At 34.6% G+C, this 24767-nt stretch overlaps 1 protein-coding gene across 16 annotated transcripts in view; it reads left to right on the plus strand.

Annotated features, from left to right (window-relative positions):
- Nucleotides 1–24767, plus strand: part of BAZ2B (bromodomain adjacent to zinc finger domain 2B) — a 342755-nt gene that overhangs the window by 176622 nt on the left and 141366 nt on the right. For all 16 annotated transcript variants that reach the window (XM_027865747.1, XM_027865733.1, XM_027865732.1 and 13 more), the window contains one exon: nucleotides 7112–7267. In XM_027865747.1, the coding sequence (XP_027721548.1) occupies nucleotides 7114–7267 (154 nt within the window). In that variant the 5' untranslated portion in view covers nucleotides 7112–7113. The remainder of the gene's footprint in view (nucleotides 1–7111; nucleotides 7268–24767) is intronic.

Consider the following 24767-nt stretch of genomic DNA (forward strand, 5'->3'; position numbering starts at 1 on the left):
TGATTGATTAATTGATTACCACTCTCCTTTGTCCAGCTGATGGACTGATATGCAGCAGAATCCTTCTAAGCTTTTGTTCAGTATAGTATCCATGTTTCTGACTTTATACTACTTTAAGAGATGCACTATCATACCAGAGATGGTATTATTTGACTGGCAGTAAAAGCAGATTTATTGTATAATAAAGCATCTTGTAATTAGATTTTACTATATATTTTTCTTTTCTTTAATCTTCTCAATAACTTTTTTTGGTAAAAATGATTAAAGATGGTAGTGTGGGCTAGTGGAAAAATTTCTGAATTTGCTATTATTAGGTCTGGGTTCTCATTTTTGATCGACTGCTTTACTGCCTGTGTGATCATGGTCAAGTCACTTAACCTCATTGGATCTCTTCCTAACTTGTAAATTGAGATTGTTGGATTTAGATCATCTCTAAAATCCTATGGAGCTCTCAATTTTGTGATCTTTATGTATGTGTAGTGCAGAAGATAAGGGGTAAGAGGGAAATACAAAGATAAATAAGATATTTACCTGGATACTTAAAGCCCTTTGCAATCTAGCTGCAATCTACATTTTTTCAGGCTCAGTAAACTCATTTACTACTCCCTTTCATGTGCTCTATATTCCAGCCAAATTGGCTTATGTACTAATCCCTGAACATAGCACTGTATCCCTTTCTGCCAAGCCTTTATAGATTATCTCTTCCCACCTCTGCCATTGAGAATTCCTGCCTTCCTTCAAAGTTTAGTTCAGTGCCTCCTGATGCTGTTACTGAAAGAATTGCATTTGTAATCCTAGCCTTAAAATCATACAAAGAACAAGGTTTTTGTGCATACATGACAGTTTTGGCATGACACCACAGGAAAAAGTCTAACTGAGCTAGATCAAGTGACCAAGCAAGAGGGGGTCCTCTACCAATCTACCAGTCTAAGAAAGGCTCATGCAGAAATTGTTGAACATGCAGTGCAGAATGACAGGGTACTCCATCATTTAAAAATTTTTAAAAATTCTTTAAAATTCACAAACCTAATTAGGAAATAATTAAATTAAATTTTTAAATGATATTTTTTGTGAGTTTGTAGTTTATGTACTTCACAAGTTACTAAAGCTTAAAACTGCACTAAGACTTTTGGGACATGACGTGTAATAAACTTTAAGAGGTGTGCGTAGTCCCTAGAGATTTAATTCCCCAACTGTGAGCATTCATGATGCATTTGATCAGGGGCCTGTTCACTTCATTTGAGCAAAGCTCTGAAGGAAAGTTATCAGGATATTGATGGGCACAGACTGAGGGGAGAGGGGCATTATTAATGACAGAAAATATTGTGATAAGCAGTCCAGAGGTGGCAAAGAATTGAACACATTCAGAATAAAATGTAATAGTATAGAATAATACATAATAGTATGGAAAAATCCCTGACCCAGGTGATCCAGAAATGAACATATTTATAGTTTTTTAAAAAATAATAACTGGAGTTACAATATTTTATTGGCTGAAATTAAATGTTAAAATTTTCTTTGTGTTTCTGCATTATAGCTTCATTTACTGGTACGTAAAGAGAAACTTATTACCATTGTATTGTAAGGTTGTGAGATACTTCTTAATGATGCATTCCAAATTATCAAACTTTGTAATATTGCTCAGATTATAAATAGCTGCCTATGAACCGTGCAATGCAAATGTAACTCCAGTCAATTAAATGTCCGTAGTAATGGACAGCAGCAGTGCTAAGGATAAACCAAAAATAATTTAGTGGATCATTTCCTGCCACTCTTAACCGTCCTTTTGAATCTAGTATAAATTGTACTGTGGTACTTAACCTGATAAAGTAATAAGGTAAAATTCTAAACAACTTTAGCTTTTGAAGACTAGAAAAATATTTTACCATTTAGATTTGTTTTTCCATACTTTTTCCCTAGGGAGATTTAGATTTTGATATTGTAATTACTAATTGTATATTTGACTGCCAGATTTTCAAAATATAAAATAAGGTTACCTTATATCTTCTTAGTGAAAGGCTATAATTTAACTATAGTCCTTTCTGCTTTGGGAGTTCATTTGTATTTGCACACTGCTATTTGCTTTGAAAGCAGAACAATCATCAAACAACCAGAAAGCTTCCCTTTCATATGAAATGTAGAATTTTGAAAATTGATTCAAATAATTAATATAAGCCCAGGAAATTAGAACAATTGTCTACTAAAACTGATTTGTTGAGTTCAAGTTACATGTTATGAAATACAGGCATTTCCAATGCCAAATAGCTCAACAGAGATGTGTGTGTATGAACCTGTCAATATGGAATCATGGGATTAACAGAAGATATGGTGCAACTTTTTTCCAGTCCAAATCCTTTTTTTTATTTGCAAATGAGAAAATTGAGGTGTAGTGAAGAGAAGTGACTTGTCTAAGACCTAGCACATAGCCAAATTAGAAGGCAAGTATAGGATTAAAGCTAGGACCCTTGTCTCCCTCATCATCACAGGAATCTGTCTTAACAGCCCATGTAAAGCTCTCATATACATAACATGTTTAAGAAATTAATGAAAGTTCATTTTTGTGTTATTTAAACTTCATATAATATGCATTATGTTTTCCAAAACTTTTTTTGTGTATGGACTTTATATAATTTTTCATTTCATTGTTGAATGAAATATTTGTCACAGAATTTTTTTAGTGCTAGCCATTTGTTGTGATTTAAGTAATAAATTGATCAAAGTATATTTAAATTTTAAGCTTAAAAGTAAAGTCAGCAGTTAACTTATGTATTTTATTAAATACTGTTATTTTCATTAGCAGATATGTACATACATAGTGATCTCAAGTGTCCACATCAAAAGTAAAAAAATAGAATAGAGAGAAGTAAGAATACATGAAAGGTAAGCATAAAATGTAACACAGGATAATAGGTTCCAAATCATCAGTTCAGATTTTTAAAAACATATGGAATTATTATTAGAATTTATTGTCTCTTGAGTATATTGATTAATTTGTATACTATAACTATGTGAGTCAGTATCATTAGGAAGGACCTTGGAAACCCAAGAAAAAACTATGGTGGATATCCTATTGCTTCTGTAATATAGATATTTTGTTAATTATCATTACTTTATTTTAAGACTGTTTTAAGGATTGACATAATTGCGAAAATTGACATTTTCGCTAGAGCTCAATTTGTAATTGCAAAAAACTAGAAGCTTAAGTGTCTCACAATAATGAATGGTAAAATAAACTTCAGTATATTAATAAAACAGAATAATATGATGCAAGGAAGATTGATAAGTGTAAACAAATAATGAAAGAACTCAAGGGAATTTTGGAAGGGAAAAAACAAAGCAAAGCCAGAAGAACTGAGTCACCATAGCAAAAGAAACATAAATAAGAATGACATCTTATGGGTTGAATTTCATTTATTTAAATGTAAATAGTTACAAAGCAAGTTCATAAGATGTATTGATATTTAATTCTGCTTATTATAAATCAATATAAATACAAATACAACAAAATCTATAATGATCTTAAGGTCTTAAAAAAAGAAAATAGAGCACATCATGGAGAAATTTTAGAAAATGACATTACATTGATTAGATAGTTAGGGAGTGGGCTGATACATGACAACAGACTAAAAAAAATATTATGCTTTTCTGCTTGGAAAGACAAATTCAATTTAACAAGCATTAAGCACCTATTGTGCTAGGGCAGGGAATACAAAGACAAAATAAGAAATGGTCCCCACCCTCATGGAAATTACATTATATTGGAGGAGAGGTGTATATGCAATATTTACATACATAATTTGTGTCAGGACAGAACACTGACTAATAAGGGCTCAAGAAAGGTTTTATTAGGAGGTGACAAAATCTGCAAAAGGGCATGATATGATACATAATCTACATAGTAATTGTGTAAATTATGGGAACACAGATCATCAACCAGAATATCTGAACGAGGAAAAGTCCTTGAAGCTTACAGGCAAACTCAGGACAAATACATACATACTACTCACTATACAATGAGTAGTAAAATTTTGAAACTTATTAATTACCTCCTGAAGATATGATGCTTTCCCAAAATATAAATCAGTTTTTTCAAAGTTAGAGTTTATTCCTAGTTTTGAGGTTGACTTCAGGGAGGACATCCATGCTCTCAGAAAGAAAGTACTTTCTCTGGTGACACCAAAACATTGTCTCCTTGTGACCCACCTGGTGATTGCTGTTTCCATATTTAGCTAGGCTAGTCCTTAGACAACCACTGCATAGTATTTCATTGGCCCATACTTAAAGTCATTTCTACTTGGTAAATTTTACCAGAGCTTGCATTTACTTCTAAAGCTAAGGGCCAACTCCACACTGTAATGAGGCATCGAACCATTTTGTAACAAAAGGCATAAGTAATTACATGAACTTTATACAGAAATAGCTCTTTTCATAATGACATTTATTTAAATGGCAAGAACTTATTTGGCTCAGCTGTAAGTATTATAGGCTCTAAGGAACTTGAACTATCTAATTATTATTGAAGGCCTGACTCCACACTCTAACAATGCAGAAGAATTTAGTTTCTGTGATTTGTCACTTGTTCTACTTTATATTAGCACTGGGATATTCCAAAGCAAAATCCGACACAAGGACACAGTATAGGAAATTTGTTGTTCTTTTAAAATTTTAGCCATTTTTCACTTTTCTATAGGAGAAAGGACTAGTGAAAAATACTCTAATCTTGTATATCACATGTTGAAAAAGGCTCACAAGATTATTTTTATCCCTGTAGTCCAAAAGTAAATGGAAAGTGAACTTTTATAACAAAAATAGCTAACTGTCATCAGGATTAGGATGTTATGAAACAAGAACACTAACCACCCAGAAAGAATGGATAGGGCATCCCACAAATGATTCAGGTTCGAATCAATATTTTTGCATTTGGTGAAACTGGACTTATTGATGAGAACACTTTGTAGTGAAAGGTGTCAGCTATAGGCTTTGTAAACAGACAGCCACATGTCTCAAAGCTCATTAGTGACTGTCTGGTGACCCAAAGTCTGCCCTTAAAACAGAAGTGCTATGCAGCCATCATTAGCACATATGCCCTCACCATGGTGAATGCTGATGAGGAGAATGAAAAATTCTACAAGGATATGGACAGACTCATCACAGCAATACCATTATCTGTTGATTGTCCTGAAAAATTCATCACTTGAATTGACAGTAGTGCCAAAATATAGAGAAAACTAACTAGACTTCACAAGATTGGAAGGCTCAACAGTAATGGTCTCAGCAAGTGTGCCAAGCATTAACTTGTGATCATTTATGTTACTGTCTGTGTAAAAGGCATTGTGGATGCATGCACTCAAGATTTAGAGTTGAAATTCATTAATTATTTCTTAGTGTGACTGTTGCTTCTGAATGGAGGTTGAAATGGCCACAACTATGTTACTGAGTACTAGAATGACCATTGCATTAGATTCTAAACTTTCATTTTTAAAATACTCCTTATATTGCAAGGTTGGTATACAGCTTATTGAAGAAGTTCAACATTAAGTTTCTAAGGAATGAAGTCAACTACTGGACTAAATAAGTTCCCTAAATAGACTGTCAAGACTCGTGAGGTTAGGGATCATGTCTTAATCTAAACTTTCTATCTTCCCTCAGCACTTAGTGCCCTGGAATTTGTTTGTCCTTTGGGGCCAGAGGGTTGGAGTCTATTTCTCTGACTGTCAGATATTGGACTACCTGACTGAAGTATCTGTACTAATTCCTACTCCAGCAAGGTCATTCCCTCTGTGCATTTAGGTGTAGAGCATTTCTGTCCGCAGTTTACTCTGGCAGGATATTGGATATGGTTACTCTCTTGGCATCCTCTTGGTCTCCTGTTTTCATGTGGATATACCTCCACCACCACTACCACCATCACCACCACCACCACCACCCCCACCCTCACCTTGGACTGCTCAGGATCAGTCTTCCCAACTGATCCCCATGGTGTCTTTCCTTCAGCTCACTCAGCTTGTCTTTTGGCTTAATCAGTGTCCATTGTACATGTTTCCATTTGGATGTGTCATACATGTGTAGAATAAAACATTTAAGTTGAAATGCCAAATAGTTTACAACACTAATATCATATCATTAAGATTTTAAGGACATAAATCACATGAACAGAGATATAAGAAATAAATGGGTCAAGCCTATAACAGAAGGAAGGGAAGGAAAAAGAGCTGGTGATGGTAAGGAAAAGCCAAGGAGGCACTGAGTGCCAAAGGAGCTTCTAGATTGCCCTTTTTGTTTCCTCTCTTAATAAGCATTACAATATATTTTATAAATTTGGCTCCTACAACTTCCCATGGGACACCTGTATACAATATCATTATTCTTGAAGATTTTGTTCTCGTTTATAAAATAACCTTTTCTTGAGGTGACTCCTTACACTCTCTTTATTTCAATCACCTCTTAACTATGGCTCCTAGATGGGCCCAGCGTACTCAAGGTGAGGGTCCTCTGAATGGGAGGCAGGGTGGCAACGGCACATGTTTAGGAACAAAGTACTAGGTCAGTTCAGTTTGATCCTATAATCAAATTAATATCTATAGTTATAGAGTTGAGAATTTATTTAATAGTAGTTGGTATTTCCTTGATTCATACTGCTGTCATTATTAGGAAGGGGCAACGAGTGGTAAATGGAAAAGTTTAGACATATTAAGATATTGATTTTAAAAAAATAATACAACGATAATACCCTACTTTTATGGATGTGCCTTTATATGTGTGTATAATTTATTTAATTTATATTTGCAAACCACCTTCCTGTCAGTTGAATATATGGCATGTTTAATGGACACAAATATATCATGAATATGTAAGTGTGTGAAGATTTGGCATAATTGTGCAAATTTTTCATTGTTACCATTTTTCCACTCTAAATTTACTATTTTGTTGTTCCTGTAGAAACATTTCTTAATGATCTGTCTTTACATCAGTGTACCTAAAAAGCTTAATATTTCTTAATAAGATTGTATTCCTTAAAGTATTTCTGCTTCACAAGATTTCCTTAAATCAAATTAATAAGTAGGTTAGTGCTTTGTCTTGAAAATTCATAGTTTTTCTCTTTTTCTTTTAGATATGGAGTCTGGAGAGCGGTTAACATCCACGACGGCCTCTTCGACTGCACCTACTTCATCTTCTACATCTTCTCCACCTTCTGTAGCTTCAGCAGTCTCCAAAGGTGGCCTTTCCGCTGGAGCTGCTTCACTCAGCTCCACAATCAACACGTGTGGTGAATACTTTTCTTTAACTTTGTTTTGCAGGGTCATCTATTCAGGATCCTGTTTGGGAATATTTTATTGAATTCTTGGCATAAAATGGCATATAAGCATGATGAGTTTTCTTAAGAGTCTAGGTGTTAGCTTTAAACATGTTTCTGAAATGTAATAGTCATCACCAAAATCTTCTTGTTGCTACAGCTCACAAATGAATATGATGAGTCAATTTTATATTGATAAGAGACAAAAAACTATAAAGACCAAAATTTCCCAATTGCCAATAATAACTATTTATGGAATTAGAATTATGTTGAGAAACCTTTTTTCAGTTTTGGTTCACTATATGGAACTTGTAACACTCACGCACACATGCATCCTGCTTCCCATTATATACAGATGGAAGATTTTATGGCTATATGATCTTTTGGGCAAGGAGAAAAATTGAAGCAGATTTTGTAGGATAAAGCCATGACTACTTTAAAAAAAATTTGTTATTAAAATTATTTAGGAACTATTCAAATGAGGTAATATATTTAGGGGAAATTTTCTTTTTATGGATGCAAATGCAATGTTACCCTTAAATTCTTTCAAATGTCTTTGCATTAATTTATTGGTTATAGCGTATTCTGGTTTCCCATGCATTTGTGCGGAGCCTTAATCACTTTTATTTAATTATATCATTTTATATATGTACTTATTTATATAATTCTTTGAACTTTGAGTATAATAGTGAAAAATTACTGACTTTGAATTGATTTACATAAGCATTTACTTCAATAAATACTTTAGTTCTACATCTTAAATGCCAGACATCTCCACTTAGATATCCTTAAGGCTTCTTTAACAACATATTAAAACAAAAGTTGTTATCTTTTTCCTTTAACTGATCTTGCTCCCTACCTTCCATATTTCTGTGGAGGACACCACCATCCTTCCAGTCATCCAGGTTTACAACATAGGAATTATCCTCAACTGTTATATCGAGAGCACTTGTCATATCCAGTTGATTGCCAACTCTTGTTCTCAACATCTCTCAAATCCATCATCTTTTTTCTAGTAATACTATCACCACCATTGTTCACTCCTTCATCACCTCTAACATTGATTATTACAATCGTCTCCTAATAGTTTTTTCCAACTTCTTTTCCCTACTCTGTTCATTGTCTCTTCCACTTATCTGCAAAGTTGATTCTCCTAAACTACAGGCCTGAACGTATCATTCTCTTCCACTGGAAGCTTCTATAGCTCTCTATTGCCTTAGGATACAATACAAACACCTCTTTTTGGACTTTAAAGCCCTCTGCAATCCGGCAACTGCCTAGTTGATTACATGAGACTCGCCTTTTAGCACTCTACTTTCTAGCCAAACTGGCCTATATGAGGTTTTATATTCAAGATGTGATATCTCCCTTTTTTTATTTGATATATATCCTATTTTTTTTTACTTATCTGTGAATCTGTTGTGTCTCAACCCTGAACGAAATAATGAAATAGACCTTGTTCTTAAGGAGCTTACATCCTATCAAAATTATTTGTTTATTTTAAAGCTTCATTTCCATATCTCTCCAGGCTACCAGTTTAGGGGCTGTTCATCAGCCCAATCCCACTCTGAGTGGCACAGCAACTTTGATCTTCTCCAGCTCTGACCTGGGCTAGTTCACCATCCTTAGGCAACCTGGTAGACACCCTATTTCTGGAGACCCACCCTATTAAGGCCAAACTTAGTATGGACACTCAATGAGCTTAGTCCAGTGTTACTCAGAACTCCTGAGCGCAAGAGATCCTCCCCCTCCGCCTTCCCAGTAGCAGGGATTACAGGCGTGTACTACCATTCCTGGCTCTCTTGTGTAATCATTAAGAAAATTCAAGAAATACATGTCCTTTAATTTTATTTTTCTTTTGGAGCTGTTATTCCAAACCATGCGTAGTATCTCAGACCAACATATCAGTCAGTCCCCAAAACTAATCCCCAAAAAAGTAATGTATAAAATTACAACCATTTTTTGATTGATTTATAAGGGGAATGGAGGAAACTGATTTACTGGCTGCTTCACAGAACTCAGCCATCTTGATTTTTTTATTTCTAATGGCACAAGTAGCAAGGATATGGTAACAAAAATGGTGTTCAGATCCATGATTCTCAAGTGTCTTCACTCCCAGTGATGTCCCTAACTTTATTGTTGCTGAACCATTGACTGAAACTTTCCTTTCCCTACTTTCAAATTTAAAGTGGTTATCAGCTATATTTTGATATATTAAATTATTGATTTTTAGTGTTTCCTTTTATAAATCGGAGGAAAAGTATAATCACTTTAACTTGCCAGTTATTTCTGTAATATGTGATATCACTCCTGAAACAAATGTAGATTATTTCATTTGCATTTGCCAATAGTTCTAAATATCTAAATTCATGAATTTGTAATTTGTAATTGAAAATGGACTTCTTTATTTCAAACTTGGATTTATTTAGATGAGATTCCAAAGGATAAAAAAATGATTGTTTCATCCTTTGGGCAAACTACATATTTCTCCAGTTGATAATATTTAAAATGAAATATAGTAAAGTATGAATCCAATAAGAATAAAAGGAATTTAAAGCCACACAAAAATTAGCATAATAACTACCACCTCTCATTAAAGTCCATTATATGATAAAGCTAAATTCCACAAGTATATAAGAATGTGTGTATGTGTGTATGCATGCATATATACACACACACATATATATAAATTAAAAGGAAGTTTATATTTTTCCTTAATATTCTGGTGTTTGTATGTTTACTCTTTTAACTAGGATGAAATACTTTAAGTATTACTGCTGAAGTAGAAAGAATGCTACCTCTGGAGTACAAATCGTATTTCTATTTCTTACTCTTTATTTGGTCACGAGCAATTCACTTGTCACCTCTCTGGAACTGAGCTTTCTTATCTGTAGAATGAGGAGATTTGATTAGATTAACTTTAAGGTCCCTTCCAACTAACTCTAATAAATCTATGATTCTATAGTTCTGTTCTGTATAAGGTTTGAATCACAACTCACTTCCAAGAAGCTTTCCATTCCTGCCCCTATGCTTATCTGATTGTTCCTTTTCTGTCACATAAGAACTTAGAATAAGTTTTTCACATATGTGGCATATCTTCATATATTCCTTTGTAATTATACTCTAGTTGTACCTGTTTTCATTTCCCAAACTAGACTGTAAATTACTTGAGGCTGGACACTCGTTTTTTGCTTCTTTTATATCTCTAAAGCACCCTGTGCTCTGAATGGTTAATAATATTTAGTGAGTAATAGGTTAGTCAATGAAACAAAACATTTTCATTGAATTTTTCTCTTCGATGAAAAGAGCTTGTCAACAACAAATATTTTATCTTTTATAGGTTATTCCATGAATCTGATTTATTTCCATGTACATTGAAAGATTTACATCAGACCTTACCAGAACTTTTATACAAGGGAGGACAAATCACTTTTCTTTTTTAAGGCATGATGGTCTTATTTCTTTTGTGACCTGATGATTGCACTAAGGGCCCATAATCTTAGACATGTACTAATTATAATTGGCATTAGTGTTTATATCATGAAAATCATTGTATTACCAGTAACTGGGTTTGGAAAAAAGATTTGCAAGAAGGAAGATAGTGACTTGAATGTAGCAAGTCACTTGAAGCAATGTCAAAGAGGATTTTATTCTGATTAAGCAATATTTTTAATGCATTAGTCAAACCATAGAAGCTCAGAGGAAAACAAAATTCTTTTACTTGGGAGGTAAGAAGGAATACCTTTTGCTAATCCAAACATTTTATTATTAATTGTAAGTCATATAGTCCCACCAATATTTTATATCTGAGACTTTGAAATCTCAAAAATTAACAGGAGGGCATCAGCATGGAGGAGGGAGGAGTGAAGCAAATAGAAATAAAGGTAGTTTGATTAAGGTAAAAAAAATTGTTACTCTCATGAGCTAAGAGATTCACTACTTAAATAGTGAAAGTAACATTGACATCACATTTATATGACATTTTACAGTTTACAAAGTACTTTCCCCCCAACATCCCTGAGAGGTAGATAGTGTAAATTATTATTTTCCCTGTTTTACAGATTAGGAAATTGATCTCAGAGAAGTTAAGTGACTTGTCTAAGGTCACATGATTGTTGTTAGTGCTGGGACTCCAGCCCAAGTCTTCTGACTTCAAGTCCATGTAAGATAAGTACAAAATATATACAAAGTAATACAGTACAGATTGCCTTTGCATTTTGCCACACAGCCTTTCTGTTATTACCTAATATAATCATTGAAAGGTTCATGTGAAATCTTATGTCCTACTAAGCACATACATGTCTTTTATGACATGCCCCAAAGTATTTTCCAACCACTATTTCAGTATTTTCAGTGATAGGGAATTCACTATTTTGTGAGGCAACTCATTGATTTTTGGATTACTCTAATTGTTAGATCTTCCTCATACCGAGCCAAAAATCTGCCTCCCTGTAACTGCTACCCATTGTAATTCAAGTTTCCTCTATGGGATAAATCAATTCCTAATACTTTTTATGGCAATCTTTCAAATTCTTTATTCTCTATCTCATACTGGTTGCCTTCTTCCACATTTACTCCAGTCTTATAGTACCTCCACCCTCTAAAATGTGGCACCCAGAACAATATTAAGTGAATGGTCTCGATAACACAGAATACAGTACTTCCCTCTTTAGAGTACCATATATCCAATAATGCTTAAGGTTTAATATCTTTTTTGGAAGATTACTTCCCACTATTGACTCATATTGAAAATGTACCTAATTAAAATTTTGAGTCTTTTCAAAATACAATGCTTTTGAGCTACTTCCCCCCCCCAATTCTCTTATTTGTACAGTTAAATTTTTGAACCTAAATATAGAACTTTACATTAATTGCTATATAATTCCATTTCTTTAAGCTCATCTCTCATTATCTGTCTATTGAGGTAGTTTTGGAACTTAATCATATCTTAAAACCAATTTGCTTCCAAGATTCATGTCATTTGCAGATTTGATTAACATGCTACCTCTATTTGATTTTTTTAAATTGTTAAAAAAATAACACAAGACTTCGAACAAAACTCTAGAGATTGCCTCCCAAATTCACATAGATCCACATTCTTTAGCTAGGCTTGTTTCTATAGCCTCCATCCCTCTAACTTATGCTCAGGGATATTATGAGTGATTTTGTCATATACCTTTATGAATCCAGATATTCTTGGTCTGTAACACTTCCCTCATTTAGTAACTGTGTGACGATCTAGCTTGATGTGATCTATGTATATCAAATGATTAATATGATACTTTATTCAACTTTCTCTATAATTTAGAAGCCCATACTTGATTCTTTTTTTAGTAGATATTGTAATGGATTTAAGACTTGGCAAAACCATAATAGGCTTAGACCGTTTCCCTGAAAAATATCCTATCTTTATCAGTTGTTCTTGACATTATCACTGCCTGGCATGTACCTAATAAATGCTATTGCCTGGATGGCCTGTTTTTGAGAACAGTTTTCCATGTAGCCTAATGTCTTCACTGTACTTAAGTTTATTTTATATATTTGTAGCATAAAAATAAGTCAGAAGTGTCCAACTGAGTCAAGGGCTTTGTAGTAATTGATAGACAATATAAATATTTTGAAGGTTTTGGGTGGCTTGTTCAGTAATTTTGTAATTGATAATCACATTCCAGGGATATTCTTGCATACCATTTTGCTCCTCAGTCAATATGTTGTTTTCTTGTAAACATTTATAGTTTTTTTTAGTAATACAAGCTGTGAATGCTTCATATACATTACATAAGCACAAAAATGGCTTATGTTTGGAGAGACTGCTGATAGTAGATATTTTATGCCTTCTTGAAGAAAGATGGGAGCATCCTTGGATATCAGGGGAAGCTGGCAGAGTGCTTACTTTGTATTTCATGTCCTAAAGTAAAGAGTTTATACCAATAATTATAAATCTTTTCCAACCCCACTTACTGCCTTCCACTTTTGTAGAGGAATGACTGAAATGAATGAAAAAGCATTTAAGAACTTACTGGGCACAAAATACTATACTAAGCCCTGGGGATACAAACAGAAAAAGCCAGAGTTCCTGCTCTTAAGAAAAGCACATTGTCATAGACGAGATAATACATGTAGGAAGTTTCATTTGTCTTTGGGAGTATTCTTTGATAATGCAACCTTTCTTCCTATGATTCTTACTATGACCTTGTCTACTACTCATGCTGTAGTGTGCAGGTCCTGAAACATTCTTACACTTTCTGGAAAACATTGTGGGGAAAATGTGTTCATTTGTGATAGTTATAACAGATGCCAGCTTTTAAAAAGTACTCTGATTTGGTATAGTTATTCTGTTAGTTTGAGTAATGCCTTCAAATTCAACAAATGCTTTTCAGAATTCTAGGAAAAGTATGTCCATTGCCTTTGCAAAACTGTTTTGAGATATTGGTATCATTTTCTGTCATCCATTTTGTTGATAGGTAGAATTTCTCAAGGTTGCATTTCAATGCTCTTGGCTTCTTCAAATTTTGCCTCTTAAGTTTTTAGTGACTCCTCAGTTTCACCTCTTAATTTATTCTAGATTTGGGGGTTAAGTTATTTCATTTTTTTAGAATGTATTTCTATGACTTAATCATAATGTTGGCAACACTCATCATTTTGCTGATACAGCAATTAAATTATTTCTAATGATTGTCCTGAACTGGTCTGCTATATATTGTTGTGTGATGTGAATATGAGGCATTGACAAAAAGCAGTATGATGCCCTTACCTATAACTTCTAAAATATTGGAATTTTATTATGATTTCATGCTGGTGCATAATGAAAGTATTCATGCATTTTCACAGTTTGCCAACATTAGTGGTCTACATTACACTGAAACAATTCTAGGGAGTGAGGTATCAGTATTTTTTATTTGTTCTGGGGTGTATTATCTTCTCTTAATATCAGAACATGAAGCAGCATCACTCTTCTCCATGTTAAGCTTAAGAATCATAATGGTTCAGAATAGGATCAATCCGTAACCCTATTCTATTTTGTCTGTCCTTTAAGATTTTAAGGGCAGTTGCTTCACACAGCCCAATTTGTCAGTGTTTCAGGGTTCCTGTGAATCCTTTATTGATATTATAATTGTCTCAGGGCTCATAAAGTGCTCCATTATACGTTACTTTGGTTAGCATCCCCCTACTTTGTGTATGATGTTTGGACTTTGAGGGGGTTATTATTATTGTTATCATAAGCACAGTTATTATCACTTTGTATATATCTTTTAAAAATTGGAGCTCACCAAATGTGCCTTTTTTAAATTAAATTTTTGTTTTTATTGCAGCTGTGCTTTTGTGACCACATTGGTCTCTGTAAATAGCTCCCTCTTTTCTTCACTGGAAACATTTGAAATTTTGTCAATAGACTTCTCAAGTGCCTCCCATCTCTCTTGAGCCATTCTTTCCTTTTATCCTAGCAAGCCTATTTTTTAAACTTTTTTGAAAAGCACTTGCCTAAAGTCTAGTCTGCATCAAACTATTTGTTTACTTCCCAGTGGGATGAACTGGAGAGATTGACATCCTATACAATAATAGGCTTTTAAGTATAGTAGCTAGGGCTATCTTATTGTTTGATTACCATTCTTAAACCTTCCAAAGTGGTAAAATTTAATGAGTCTTGACTATGAACTCACCATTGTAGGGAGCAATCTTAGAAAATATATAAATTCATTTTATTGGGGGTGGAGGTTACAAGGGGTTGGTTGTAGTGTTGCAAAAAGGAAAAAGAGGAACATTGAAGTATTTAAATGAAAATTCATAATGGAGAACAGAAGGAACTTTATAAGTAAACACAGACAAAAAAGCAGCTTTGAAAGTAACATGATGAATCGATTGTGTACCTTTAAAAAACCAATTTGCGTGTAATATCAGATTCGCAGTTACATATGATTATCTTTTTTCCTGTTCTACTTTATGTGCAGAAGTGCTAATTTTTCTTTTTTTTTAAGTGCAGAATTAAAAAAGAAAACGTAATTTATTTTACCCACTTTAAAAAATTATGTGGTGTATTTGGAAATATCTACTTGCCAGTGTCAAAGGATTATAAGAATTACTAGTTCAAAGCTTTTTAGAAAAACCGTATTATAGTGTTTATAATTTCTGGCATAAAGAGTGAAATAGGCTTAATTTTTAGTGTTAGCATAAAATTGTTTTTTTAATATCATTTTGCACCTTTTTTTTTACTTTTAATTTTTTAAAAAAATAATTAAAGCCTGAACCTGGATTTATAAAAGGGAGGAGTACATCCAGTCATAGGGGATCACCTGTGCAAAGTCACAAAAGTTATAGATGAAATATCATGTAATAGTAGTAGCTGGTAGAAAGACGTTTTCACTACAGTTGAACATACAGGAAAGGTGGAGGGATGATGTTGACAATACCATCCACAAAAAATAGAGAAGTTTGGAGGAGGCTCCTTTTTTAGAGGAATTTGGAGGTTTCATTTTGATATGTTGAATTTGAGATGGATACAGGGCATCCAGCAGAGATGTGCAATAATCATTTTGCAATGTGGGAATGGAGTTCGGGAGGATAATTAGGGCTTATTTTTGTGGTATTTTGGTGTCCTGTTTTGCTTCCATATTATCAGTTACTCTTGAAGTTTGAAAAAAAAGTAGTTAAAGAAGATGGATTAGGTTCTCCCATTTATTTTATATCATCAATGTATTTATTTTATATCACAGTCATCAATTTCCACAAGGACTCATATTGGATAAAAAAGTATATTGGAAGTGTTAGACAGGAAGTTTCCCAGGAGACTGGTGGGAAAAGGGTGTAAGGTAACTTGCAGAGATCTCAGAGGTACCAGAAATGGTTTTCAACTGGCTGACTGGGCAGCTCAGAAGACTTCTTACTCAGAACAGTTGTTGGGCTAGGGGTGCAGATAGTACACTAACTCAAATCCCTCTGAAGATATTTCATAAGTTCTTCCTTTTTATACAATGTCCCATCTCTGATACATGAAAGATATATTTCATTTTTTCTAGTTTCTGCGATTCCAAGACAAGTGATTGGCTGAATAGGATGGGTAGGAATCAGGGGTTCATCTTTCTTGACTTTGCTTAGGGCTGTGACATGTATTATATAGAAGAATAAGAATGACAAAAGACTTCTTTACTTGAACTGAGCCTAGCCTAGTTTTTCCCCCCAAATAGTTTAGGAATGTAAGGCAGAACAGTGAAATCATATAGGTAAGTAGAAGGCAACATATACTGAAGAATTTTCCTTGTGTCTACCTTCTTGACTATTAGGTCAAGTCTTGGTTTAGTTCTAAAGGAAGAACAATATTGCCTTTAATTTAAAAAGTAACACTTTTTCCTCTTATATTCTGACATAGATAGGGGTCAGGGTAGGGAACTTTCACAAGAATTTCAAAAGTCAAGAGAGAAAGGCCTCAATTTACCTGTTCATGTATATATTCTCTAGCAAACAAACTCCACTCTTTTACTTTCACAGAAGGTTATCACTTTCACTTGCAAAAATCCTAAATAACAAACATATCCTTATATATGTTATTAACAAGCACATGGAATTAAAGGTATCAGACATTATGAGAAATAGTATAACCATTAAAATTTTATTGACCTGGCCACATAGAATCATATGGACACAAAGGACAATTGGATCCAGGCAGTGATGATATCACCAAGGGAGAGAATGTAAAGGAAAGAGAAGGCCCACAACATAGCCCTAGAAGATAGGAGCCAGATGATGATCCAACAAAGGAGACTGGTAAAGGTCAAGTAGGTGGAGCACCAGAGAGCATGTGGTGTTACCAAAGGTAGTCGATAGATCAGGAAGCTACAGAGAGGTCATGTAGTATGAAGTCAGAAACAAGGTTTTTGAATTCAGCAATCACAGGATTATTAATAACTTTAGAGAGAGCAGTTTCAATCAAGTGGTGGAGTTCAAGCCAGATTGCCAGAATTAACAAAAATATGGGAATACAAAGTAGAAATGGAGAGTTGATGATCTTTTCTAGGATTATCTGTGAAAGGCAGAAGATATATAAGATGATTGCATGAGGGAATGGCATGATTACAGGATTGTTGTATTTTTTTATATTGTTTAAAGATGGAGGAGACACATTCAACACTCTTCCTCCAGATTCCTGTCTATTCAACTCCTCTTTCTTCAGGGCCCTAACTTGATGCCACCTCTAAAGCTTTCCTAGATCACCAAAGTGAAAAATTATCTGTTCTTTCCTCATTTTTTCTTACAGTATTTTGTCCAAGTTTTTCTTTTTGAGCTTATTACATCCTAACTTGTATCATACTTATTTTATAGTACCTTTCATATACTTATAAATCCTTGAACATTATCTCTGTTCTCCAAAACAAGTGGGTGGGACTGGACCTGTGATTTCCTTGATATAAGTAACTCTCAGTGAGAAATTTCCCTCCATCAATTTAGATTTGTACTTATTTACCAACTTAGTCTTAGAGTCTTAAGGAGTTCCTTGTAGGCAACGTGCTTAGGATTCCACAGCCAGAGTGTGTCAGAGATAGATTTGAACCTAATCTTTCTGACTCTAAGCCCAGATTTCTATCCACTACCCTATTGCACTGCTCTAGTATGCCTTCCGCCAGTAGGCTCTTAATAATATTTATCCAATTGAAGTACATTTTTATAAAGGTCTTATTCAACTTATTAGTTTGTAAAGTCCTTGCAAGAAATGACTTGTTTTTCATCTTTGTATCATTAGTACCAAACACAATACTTAATCTTGTATAACATAGCGATATAGATTTAGAATTCCAGATCAAGGGCTATATTAGACATTTATTAAATAATAGATTGAATTCCCTATCTTCATTCTCATGATTATGTATATATGCTGAAAGGGATTGTTGGAATCTGTTTACAAATACGTGATCTTGTTAATGCCTAAACATTGTCTTAACAGTACTGATGGCAATTTCTTCATGCCTTCTCATTCCATGTGAATCTTGTCCATGTTGTCCTGTGAGTCTTCAATGGTGGCATCTACTCAATAAGAAGAGACATTTCTTCTAGATCTCTTGCTGTTAGATGGATACAAGTGGAGTACCCAAGTTATTCTATCAGTTATCACTCCCTCTGCTTGACTGGAACCATCTCTTTTTACGGTCATATATCTCTCTATTGTATGGCTCTTCTTTAAAACCTTTAACTGGTGCAATTTATTATTTACATTTTGCTGTAACCTACTTACAGCTAACACATCTCTTATGTGTTACCATAATAAATTTCAACACTCTAAATATATGTGTTTGAAGAGACTTACACAGAGTTTTCACGTCGACAGTGTCAAATATTCAGCAGTTCTTTATGTCTCCCTTGAAAGTTATTCTATCATTTCAGGCTAGTTATTCATTTGATAATATATTTGGATTTATATATCTCATGTATTTCTATAGAAGTTTTATAATTTGAATAAATGAGTGAATGAATAAAAAAGCATTTATTAAACACTTAAAGTGTGTCAGACACTATATTAAGGACTAGAGATAAAAAAAACAAATGGACAGTCTCTGTCCTTATGGAGATTACATTCTACTAGGGAAAATAACACAAATAGGAGTGGTGGCCAGGGAAGTGTGTCACAGAAATGGTAAGTGGACTCATAGGTCAGCACATTGACACCAAGGTCTTTCCTGTAATAGTAGTATGGATTTGGTTATTGTTCCCATAAGTAGTTAGGGGGTGGGGGATGGGTGAGAGAGAGGTGGGAGGCAACATACTTGGCAGCATGGCACGAAGATAGCCAGAGAACAACAGCATTATGGTGGGGCTGGGCTGTGATTATTATACTAAATACTAAACAATTAGAAGGGGCCAATTTCATTATGCCAGGTCGAAGTGGAAGCTGGAGCGTGGTATGAAAATAACTGGAGAATAGCACCAGTAATGTAGCTTGTCGAGGTTAGGCATGTTATGGCAAATGCTTGCTAGCCACAAGCCCAGTGCCCAAAGTAGACGCAGGATTGTTGGATTGAGTTGAGGTTTTGAGGCAAGTCAGAGAGTGGCATGAAGTTGGCTGAGAGTGGCCATAATGCATGTAAATCTAGCATATTCTGAAAACTTGAATGAATGAATAATACATTTCATATCAACATTTCCAGTTTTATTCATATACACACTTTCATGCTAATTAATAATTTAGCAAAGGTATTTTATCTAATGTTATAATGTAGTATAATTTGATGATATTTTCAGATCAGTAATTTTTCTTTCTCTTTAGTTAAGAATGTCCAACTGATAGAACTTGATACTTGAGAGCAATAATTGCTGGAGTAGCTAAATTGGGTCAGAAATTAGCTAAATTTTCAGTTTTGAGGTCTTATTTTTTTCAAGTATGTTTAGAAGATGGCCTGAGCCTGTGAAAATACATCTTGCTAGACATTTTATAGAAACAAAAGTAAGCAATATTTTCATTTGAAAAACATGCTTTTCTCTCATTAAAAAAAATCAGCACTTTGGAGTCTCTATCTATCTATATGATAAGCCCAACAGATATTGATTTTAAAAAGATTACTCAAATGACAGCTTGAGATTTTCATAGTACCCTGCTTATAGGATGACCTAAAAATCATTTTATCTGGAGTTTAAGAAGTTCATTTTAGATTTACTACCTTTTGTTCACTTTCTATTAGCTTTTGATTCTCCAGAAAGCATCATACTTTATCAGTTCAATATGCATTTGTATACGAGAAAGGCTTTTACCCTGCCCTATTGTTTAAAATATTTATAGGTGTCAAGTATGAGGCCAGTGATAGCAATATTAGGCAATAGTAGTAGTTTTGTGAGTTTTGAGACTGCCATCAGATTAGAGCTAATGTTCCATTGCAACTGCAGAAATTTGCTGTATAAATCTTTTAGTAACAGCCTATAATCCTTTTATTGTCTATTTCTGGGATATATATGTAGCATTATAGATTCATGTATATAAAGTTTATTTAAAATAAAGCACAGTATTTTTTTTTGGAAATTCAGTATGGCATAATAGAAATGTGGCCTCATACCCCGGAAGACAACCTGAATTCAAGTGATACCTCTGACACATACTGTGTGACCCTGGACAGGTCATTTTGTTTCTCAGTGCTGGAGACAACTCTCTAAAACTATAAATTGCAGAGATAGTGCTGATTTTCACTGGTTTTTTTTAATTATGTAAGAGATCTCTTACTGAAGAAGTCACAGATCCAGTCTCCAGCCTTAATTTTTTCCAGCACATCTAGAAGCTTATATATTTGTATTCTAAACTCTCCGTGGTAGTGATTTTTTACAGTTGTAAAATTATATTTAACATTAAATAAATAATGTTAATAAATCCATATTCTAGAGGATATTGTAGGAAATTGTTCTTGCAGCAGCAAGTTTCTTTTTTCCTTTTTAGCACTTCCCACTTTATATGGGATCTTTAACCCCTTTGTATGTGGTGCCAGTAATGGTTACCCTTGCACTTGGGAGTATCTTGCACCTTCTCTCCTTCTGTGGTTCCTGTGGCCAATGTTATGTTAACCGAAGGTGATATGTTTTTTAGGTTTCAGACTGAGTCAATGCTTACTTTGATTATTAGAATGGAACAATAGCACAGATAACTTAAAAATCACTTATTTTTTTTTAACTTTGGAAAGTACTTCAGGAATTAGGATTAATCCTGGAATTCACAACACTTTCAAAGAAAATAGTGAAATTATCCTGTTAATTTTCTGCCCTTCCAACTTGTTCATCCTGTTTCTTTGATTAACTCCTCTCCTACTCCACACTTCTGGGGGAATAGATTATATTCCCTCATATTCATCAAAGTTAACTTGTCTCTCCAAACCCTACTCACTCCTTCCCTCAAGACAAGCAAATATTTGCTTAGATTTGGAGAGCTTTTGATTTCACCAATCAAGTTGCTGATTTAAGAAGATAAATATTTTTTAAAATTTGGAAAGATGATGTGTTGCCAATGTTTGAAAAACATTGCAGTTGACTGCATTTTAAAGGCTATGGCTTGAAAATTAAGTGCTAAGTTCCCACTAGCCACTGAGCATTCTTGATTTGTTTAATAGGGCTGAAGATCATGAAAGTCATTTCTCTGTACTCATTCCTCTGTAGAAGAATCAGCTGACCTTCTATGAAGATCTCCCCCATCCTTAAAAATATTGTCACTTGACCGGTGAGCTAGTTGTCAACTATACCTCTTCTCCCTTTCATAGACAAACTGGCAATCTGCATTTCTAACCTTCACTTCTCAGGCCCTTAGCCTTCTGGCTTCTGGCATTATCACTGAAGGAAAAGTGCTCTCTTCAAAGTTCCTATTGATCATCCAATTGGCAACTCTAATGGACTTTTCTCAGTCCTTCTCCTTCTTAACTTATTTGTAGCACTTGAAATTATTTACATCTCCTCCAAGACAACTCTTTTCATGCCACTTTCCTTCTTAATTCTTCTTGTGCCTGTCTGAATACTCCCTCATTCTTTACTAGATCATCATCCATATTCTACCTTGTAGTTGTAGATTTATACCTTAAGTGTTGTTCCTGGGTCTCTTCTCTATAGAAGTCAGGGGTTTTTAATTTGGGATCTGTGGACTTTTAAAAAAAATGACAACTATTTTAATATAATGGGTTTCCTTTGTGATTCTATGTACTTTATTTTTGCATTTCAAAACGTTAAATCTGAGAAGGGATCCACAGGCTTTACCAGATTGTCAAATGGTCTATTAAACAAAAATTGTTAAGAACCCCTGTTGTATACCACATCAATTTTTAATCTCATGAGCTGTCATGGGTTCATTTATCAGCGTTATGGAGATTACTCCCTGAACTATATGCCTAGTCCAGTTCTCTTTCCTAATTTCCAATCCTGCATTATGGACTATCCACTGGACATTTCCAATTAGATGTATTAATAGACATCTCAAGCTCAACATTTAATGATAGCAAATATTTATATTATGCTTTAGGATTTGCAAAGTGCTTTGCATGTATTTTCTCATTTGATTCTTGCAGCATTCCTGGGAGGTAGATGTTATTATTAAACTCTTTTTACAGATAAGGAAACAGAAGCATAGAAAGGTTAAGTGACTTCCCTGTGGTTACACAGCTACATTTCTATCAATTCTTTGTTCTCTTTTTTGCGAGGTCATAGTTAACAGTTTGTCCTTTATTGGCCAAGGTACATCCCACTGAACTCTAGCCCATTGGGCCCCCACGAACTTGCTGTCAGGTTCTTGAATTTTATCAGGAATAGTATCCTAGCTATTTCCTTTCAAAGTTTCTGGGAGGACAATCTTTGCTTTCCTTACCTCTTGTTTCATTTGGATGATTAGCACTTTATGTATGCAGCCTAGGATTGTAATCCCAGGGTATAAGGCAGCCTTGGACATTGTCCAAACTATTGTCACCCATCAGTGACAAATTGTAGAACTGTTCAAGTACTTTTGGGGTAGGGCAGTGAAGGTACACTGCCTTCCTTGCTAAGTGAAAGCAAATTGTTCCTGGCTCTTCTCTCTGAGTGGCAGTTAAAAAAAAAGAAAAAGAAAAAGAAAAATGCATTTGCTAAGTCCATGACTACATACCACTCTCCTTGTTTAGTGTACATCCTTTCATTATCGATTACTACATTGGGGGTGACAGGGACAACCCAAGGCTGCGCCTTATTTAATTTCCTATAGTCAGCAGTCAGATGTCAGATGCCATTGGCTTTCTTGACCAGCCAATCAGGACTGTTATAGTTGGAGTAGTGGTTTATGGAATTCTTTCCTACTCCAGTTCTAATATTAGGGCAGTGATATCCTTTCTCCCCTCAGTGTTTGGTGCTGTGTGATGATTCAAGCACATTGGAGAATGGGGGGGGGCACTAATAGATGGGAAACCATAATCTTCCTAATTACTGCAATGATGGCCAATAATCTCAGAGCTGTGTAGGAGTGAGGCCATTCCTGACAACAGGTTGGCATGATCAAATGTGATAGTAAATAATCTCTATTAGGCATTTATCAGTAAGGGAAGTGATAACTGTCTGTGATGTGGGCAAAAGGACCCTCAGAGAGGCTGGCTACATATACAGTTCAAATACTTCAGACAGATGGTCTACCTCCAAACCCATGCAGGGGAAAGAAGGAAGGACACAAGCACTTATTAAGGACCTGTAGTGTACTAAGTTCTTTACAAATATTGTCATATTTGATCCTCACAGGTGCTGCTTCTATCCCTACTTTTCAGTTGAGGAGAAACTGAGACAAATGATGGTTAAGTGACTTGCCCAGGGTCACACAGCTATGTGTGTGAGGCCAAATTTGAGCTCAGGTCTTCCTGACTCAAGGCCTAGCTCTGTCCACCCCACCGGGGAACTACTTATGCCTTGAAATATGCAATCCTGTCCCAAAGAGAATCCCTCCTACAAACCACTTTATCTTAATTGTACTTTATGGAGGATCCCCACTTATTAAGTGCTCTAAGTTTTGTGAAGCCCTTTCCTCGACAATTCTATGTGGCGGTAGTTTGCCAGTCATTATCCCCATTTTACAAATTAGGGAGCTGAGGTTTAAAGATTGGAACTTAGCTCTTTTACATCCTTTCAGGAAAAAATGGACCATATTCAGTGCAGTACCTAACATTCTACGTATTTCTAAATATGGTAAAAAGTGGAGGCTAGCAAACAATATAAAACCTATATGTTTTACCTGATTCTTCCCTCTCCAGAAAACATTGTATTTCTGATTTATTTAGGTTTTTAAATACATTTTTATTTAAAGTTTTATAAAATGTAAAGCTCAAAAAGTTACTCTAATATTAAAACCACATGGATATAAAGATGTTATTAGGAAGAAATGATTTTGATACTTTTGACTGGGGTCTTTTCCAAGTCCTTCATTGTCTAGAAAATCAGTCAGCCAATTAGCATTTATTAAGTGCCTACCATGTGCCAGGTCCTGTGCTAAAAGCTGGGCATGAAGAAGCAAAAGGGTAGTCCCTATTTCAAGGAGTTCAGTCATCTAGAGAGACAACTATGTACAGACAAGCTACATATGGATAAATTGTATAGAATCAACAGAGGGAAGGCAGGAGTGTTAAGAGGAATGAGCAAAGCCTTCCTGTAGAAGGTAGGATTTTAGCAGCTACTTGACAGGAAGCCAGAGAATCCAGGGAGCTAAAATGAGGAGGGAGAAAGTTCTAGGCATAGAGGATAGCCAGTGACAATGCCCCTAGGTTGGAGATGTGAAGAATAGCCAAGGAGGCTAATGTCACTGGGTCACAATGTATCCATTGTATTTCTTAAATAAGCAAATATGTTTAAATGTTGAAATTTTAATACTTCAATATTTTAAACATCACTTGAATTTATAGCCATTGTAGTGTTCACTTTGGTTATTATACTTAATGATCACAAATATTAATTAAATTATTCCTGTGACCTTTATTTGGATGTGCTACTATTTCCCACACTTTTCAGCTTGCTAAATACTGGA

The sequence above is a fragment of the Vombatus ursinus genome, unplaced genomic scaffold (assembly GCF_900497805.2).
Source record: "Vombatus ursinus unplaced genomic scaffold, bare-nosed wombat genome assembly UNPS02014779.1, whole genome shotgun sequence".
NCBI classification, from domain to species: Eukaryota; Metazoa; Chordata; class Mammalia; order Diprotodontia; family Vombatidae; genus Vombatus; species Vombatus ursinus.